The 6,326-nt window shown below is 37.1% G+C and overlaps 1 protein-coding gene across 1 annotated transcript in view; it reads right to left on the bottom strand.

The window, feature by feature from the left end:
- LOC108544081 (cohesin subunit SA-2-like) overlaps window positions 1-6,326 on the bottom strand; it is a 15,540-nt gene that overhangs the window by 4,633 nt on the left and 4,581 nt on the right. Inside the window, exon 3 of the mRNA XM_017895033.1 lies at window positions 377-473. Within this exon, the coding sequence (XP_017750522.1) occupies window positions 377-473 (97 nt within the window). The remainder of the gene's footprint in view (window positions 1-376; window positions 474-6,326) is intronic.

Genomic DNA, 6,326 nt, shown 5'->3' with positions numbered 1-6,326 from the left:
CCGCCCGTCTCGGCCTCCCAAAGTGCTGGGATTACAGGCTTGAGCCACCGCGCCCGGCCCCTCCTCCCTTCTTAATCCATTTCTTTGTTCCTAAAACCAGATGCTGAAAGTGGGAAATACATCTAATAAAAGTAACATAACAATTATAAACTGCTAAGTTTTCAGATAACTTTCACATATGAATAAAACTTTGTCAATAGACTTTCTCTCTTACTTTGTCCTTTGCTCTTTTTTCCTTATAAATTTTGTATGGATATGATGCAAATAATGCTTTAGCGTTATTTACCATGTAAAGTGCTAACAACATCTCTTTAGGTGGAACAATGAAGTGACTATTTGAGAGCTGCTGATTTCAAAATAAATATATCTTACTTACCTTTACAGCCTGAACACTGAATAAAAAAGTTGATAAGGTCAAGAAGTGCTATATCTCGGTCATGCTTGTATGATTCTATCCAATCATCCACCACCGACTACAGTAGAGGGAAAAAAATAAAATCATTGGCTTCTCCTAATTTTCTCAAAATCAATTAAGTCTGATAAAGTCATAAAATTTAAGATTATATAGTATCACATTACTTTAATATAAATACTTACACATTGAAATTTAAAGTTCAATTTTAACAATAATAAAATAGAATTGAATTCAGTAAAACAACTATCTGATAACACAAAATGACATATCAATATTCTATTTATTTTGCATTGAAAAGAATGTAGAAACTATGGAACTCAATTCTATCAAGTATAATTACTTGTGATTTCTCAGTGACATTAAAGGAAGGAGAGAATTTCAAATAATTAATACAGGCCAGGTGTGCTGGCTCATGTCTATAATCCCAGAACTTTGGGAGGCCGAGGTGAGTGGAAAACTTGAAGTTAAGAGTTCGAGACCAGCCTGGCTGACATGGTACGGTAAAACCTTGTATCTACTACAAATACAAAAATTAGCCAGGCGTGGTGGTGCATGCCTGTAATCCCAACTACTCAGGAGCCTGAGGCAGGAGTATCGCTTGAATCCAGGAGGTGGAAGTTGCAGTGAGCCAAGATCACACCACTGTACCCCAACCTGGGCAACACAGTGAGACTTCATCTCAAAAAAAAATAATAAAAATAAATAAAATATTCTAAAATTATATCCTAATGGAGGCTGTACAACTCTGAATTTGCACTCTAAAGGGTAAATTTTATAGTATGGTAAATATAACTCAATATGGTTATTTCTTTAAAAAGAAAATAGGGTAGAACTAAAAAATAAAAGGAATACTTTATTCATTTGGGGGCAAGAGAGGGAATGACAAAACTGATTTTAAATTTTTAGGCCGGGTGCGGTAGCTCACACCTATAATCTCATCACTTTGGGAGGCTGAGGCCGGCGGATCACTTGAGGTCAGGAGTTAGAGAGCTCAACACAGTGAAACCCCGTCTCTACTAAAAATACAAAAATTAGCTGGGTGTGGTAGCGCATGCCTATAATCCCAGCTACTCGGGAGGCTGAGGCAGAAGAATCACTTGAACCCGGGAGACGAAGGTTGCAGTGAGCCGAGGTCGCACCACTGCATTCCAGCCTGGGCAACAGAGCGAGACTCTGTCTCCAAAAAACAAACAAACAACAACAAAAAACAATTTTTAAATACAGCAAATTAAATAAAATCAAGATGATAAACAAGAGCTAGCGTAAAAAACAAAAGGTTAGGAGAGGGAAATGTTTCTAAGTTATACACCAATAAATAGTAAATCCAGTACAAACAACGACTAAAATATGTAGAATTTAATGTTCAAAAAAGATACTATGATTACACAATAAAATAAATCGAGGAAAATATCTAAGAAATACCTGGTTCAGATAGACTGGAATTATTCTAAAATTTTACTTAATTTCTACTTTTTTGTATTTCCAACAGCTTGTTTATATTAATCAACATAATTAACAAAAGAAATGTGCTCAGTATTTTTCCCAAATATGATATAGGCAATAAACAGCAAAAGAATATATCATAGAGATTATGACAGTTTTAAAACATGGCCCCAAATTATTGGACGTTGCTCCCCAGTAAGAGGGTCTATGTCATCTTCTCTAGTACAGAATGCAGTGATGCTTCCAAAATTAGGCCACAGAACGCCAGGCAGCAACTGCACTGGTCTCTTGGAGCACTAGCAAACTGGACACTACTCTCAGGACACTCTCTCTAAACCCAGACGCCATACTGTAAGAAGCCCTAGCCACATAGAATGGCCATTTGTAAGTATGCTAACAGTTCTGGCTAAGCCCAGACTTCATATCACTACAGACCAGGCACTAAACATGAGTAAAGAAGCTTCCAAATGATTATAGTCCCTAACTGTGTTAGTGCCAGGCACTCAAATGGTCCCAGCTAAGGCCCTTGACATCATAAAGCAGAGACAAGTCATCTCCACTTAGTTCTGTCTGAATTCCAGACCCAAAGAATCATTAGGCATAATAAAATGATTGTTGTTTCATATCACTAAGTTTGGGGTGGTTTGTTATGCATCATCAATAGATAACTGGAACCATGGCTACTCTCATCAATAAAGATGCAAAATATTCAATGAACTCTTACAAAGAGACCACTACATCACACTAAAAAGTAATTCATGAAGATCAAGTAGAGTTTTCACTAGGAAAATGTCTGCTGTAATAAAATGATGTGAGCTATTGAAATATGCTTAAAATTTTTAATCTAATAGTACGCTGAGAACCTATGTAACAAAATTCAACATCTGTTATATAATAAAATTAGGGGGCACATGCATACTTTCTCCATTCTTAAAACGTAACAATTAGTTTTAAACCAACAGCCATTCTTGTATTTATTGACTATCACTTATAATTACTGAGAAAGCCAGCCTGGCCAACATGATGAAGCTCAGTCTCTACCAAAAAATACAAAAAAAAATTAGATGGGCATGATGGCATGCAGCTGTAATCCCAGCTACTTGGGAGGCTGAGGCACGAGAATCACTTGACCCTGGGAGGCAGAGGTTGCAGTGAGCCAAGATCGCGCCACTGCACTCCAGTCTGGGTGACAAAGTGAGACCTTGTCTCAAATGATAATAATAATAATAACAACAACAACAATAACAACAACTACTACTGAGATAAGTATATCCTGGCAATGCAAAAATAATGAATAATACATGATCCTTGATCAAAAAATTAGCAATCTAACATCAAAGTCAGGCACAGTATAAGTGCTATATAATGAACAGATAAGGGTAAAAAACACATTGGAAAAGAAAAGTAGTAGTGTCTGAGAATGATTTTCAGAAGACTGACACTTGATTCACTCAGTCCTATTTGATATGCAAGGGGGGAGTAAAAGAAAACTATTGCAAACAACAAGAAAAACAAAAAAGAAAAGCCTAGGAGCTGAGTATATACTGTGACTGGAGGACAGAAAATATAGCATAAGGAAATCTGGGCTAGAAATTTTAGGTAAGAACCCTTGGAAGTTTCTAAACAGAGGACTTCCTCCATCAAATTTGGTCTTTAAAAGGGTAACACAACTGGGAACACATATAACAAAATAAAATTGTCTAAAGGATTCCAGGAAATCAATGGAGAGATAGTGCAGACATTCTCTCTTAAGAGGGAAACACATTTCGAAACAGAAAACCAAGCTGGTCACAATGACATGTGCCTGTAGTCCCACTTACTGGGGAGGCTGAGGCAGGAGGATTGCTTGAGCCCAGGAGTTCAAGTCCAGCCTGGGCAACAGAGTGAAACCCCATCTTAAAATAAAAAAAAGAAAAAAAAAGGCACAGATAGAGGTACAATCTTAATATGATAAGCCATAAGCAACACAAAATAAAGAAAATATTCATTTTAGATAAAATGGAATAGCCTAATAGTGATTATGAGTCACGATTTCTCATAGCTGTGGTCTGCAGGGTTTTGTGCTCAAACTATATGTTGAACTGTAGTCACCAATGTTATGGTATTAAGAAGTGGAGCCCATAGACGGCAATTAGATCATGAGGCCCCTGAGAGCTGCTTTGCCCCTTCTACTATGTGAGGACACAATAGGAGGATATCATCTATGAACCAGAAAACAGGCCCTCACCAGATAATGAATCTACAGGCACCTAATATTGAACTTCCCAGCCTTCAAAACTGTAAGAAATAAAATTGTTTTTTATAAGCCTCCTAGTTGATGTTGGGTTTTTGTTTTTGTTTGTTTGTTTGTTTGTTTAGACAGGGATTCACTCTTGTTGCCCAGGCTGGAGTGCAATGGCGCGATCTCAGCTCACTGTAACCTCCGCCTCCCGGGTTCAAGTGATTTTCCTGCCTAAGCCTCCCGAGTAGCTGTGATTACAGGTGCTAGCCACCAAGCCCAGCTAATTTTTGTATTTTTAGTACAGACGCGGTTTCACTATGTTGGGCAGGCTGGTCTCAAACTCCTGACCTCAGCCACCCACCTCAGCCTCCCAAAGTGCTGGGATTATGTGAGCTGCCACACCTGGCCTATGTTAGTTTTTTACAATAGCAGCCCAAATGGACTAAGACACTGATGTTAAAAAGATAGCAGCAGAAAGAAGATTAGTGCATTTAACTACTTAGAACAAACTATTACAGAGAAAATGTATAATATAAAAATAAGAAGGAAAGTAATGAAATGCAATATAATGTAACTGAAATGATTTATCCTCTTGATAAAATAACCCAAAAGGAGAACTAGAGAGAGAAAAGTAATTTTAAAATTGGGGAATGACTAAATAAACCATAGCACAGTAATATAATAAGACATTATTTATTTTTTAAAAGCCAAACATATTCAAAACAGTAATTTAAAACATTAAACAAGAAAAAGAATCCACACTCTAATCATGGTATACAAGCAAACATTAATAAACGGATTTAAAAAGGTGCATTAGAATGGTATGAATAAATCTGGCACCTTTTAAGTTCTTTGCTCCGTAAAATTGGTGAAAGCTCAAACAATTAACAAGTATTTTCACATTTTACATGTAAAACTGTTCTTTATTAGTCTCATTTGATACATTTTATTTACAAAACCACACATATTAAGCTAATTCTGTATTTCTAAACAAGGTTTTTGTGTCAGTTTTTATTAACAAAAAGCCTGAATGGATAGTTCTCAGAAAACCATTCATGTGCACCCATCACTGATTAAAGTTATTTCTATGAAGAAATACTATTCCTCACAGTCATAAAAAAGAATGCAATTGTGTCTTTCACAGCAACATGGGTAGAGCTGGAGGCAATAATCCTAAGTGATTCAACGCAGGAACAGAAAACCAAATACCACATGTTCTCACTTGTAAGCGGAAGCTAAATATTGAGCACACGTGGACACAAATGTGGGAAACATAGACACTGCGGACTACTGGGGGTGGGGGGTGGGGACTGAAAAACTACCCACTGGATACTACGCTCATTTCCTAGGTGCAATATACTCATGTAACAAACCTGTATATGTAACCCCTGTATCTAAAAGTTGAAATTAAACAACAAAAAAAAAACTATTTCCTGTAGCTTTTATAAATTAAATTAAAACTTTACTAAGCATATATATTCCCTGAGTATAGCATTTAGTCCACTTTTTAAAACCATATGGGCTTAGCCAACATTATAAAGCCTAAATGTTTCTATTGTCATAAAAGTATGCAGAGAAAACATAATTCGAATGATTTGACATTAATATGCCTCCAACTTTTTATTAAGAAACAAGCACAAATAATAAAATTTATAATAGACAACAGTAACCAGAATAATTCAGTTCACTAAAGTGGATAGTAATTATATTAGGTCACTCAACCAGGAATTCCATATAGGTAGAAGACTTCATATTTTAATGGCATCTATATAAATTCAGGGAAAATTGAGACCTCATAGCCATGGTTTACATCAGCATATTTTTGACCAAATTATATTTTACCTTATGCCATTATAAAAAAATAATGTGTTGGGGCCAGGCACGGTGGCTCACGCCTGTAATCCCAGCACTTTGGAAGGCCGAGCAAGGTGGATTACTTGAGGTCGGGAGTTTAAGACCAGCATGACCAACATGGTGAAACCCCGTCTCTACTAAAAAACAAAAATTAGCCAGCCGTGGTGGCAGGCACCTGTAATCCCAGCTACTCGGGAGGCTGAGGCAGGAGAATCGCCTGAACCCAGGAGGTAGAGGTTGCAGTGAGCAGAGATCGTGCCACTGCACTCCAGCCTGGGCAACAGAGTGAGACTCCATCTCAAAAAAACAATAATAAAATAATAATGGGCTGGGCATGGTGGCTTACACCTGTAATCCCAGCACTTTGGGAGTCCAAGGAGGACAGATTACTTG

This window comes from Rhinopithecus bieti, unplaced genomic scaffold, assembly GCF_001698545.2.
Source record: "Rhinopithecus bieti isolate Rb0 unplaced genomic scaffold, ASM169854v2 scaffold_26545, whole genome shotgun sequence".
Lineage (NCBI taxonomy): Eukaryota > Metazoa > Chordata > Mammalia > Primates > Cercopithecidae > Rhinopithecus > Rhinopithecus bieti.
Note: the sequence above shows the minus strand (reverse complement) of the source record. Positions and strands in the feature narration are given on the sequence as shown.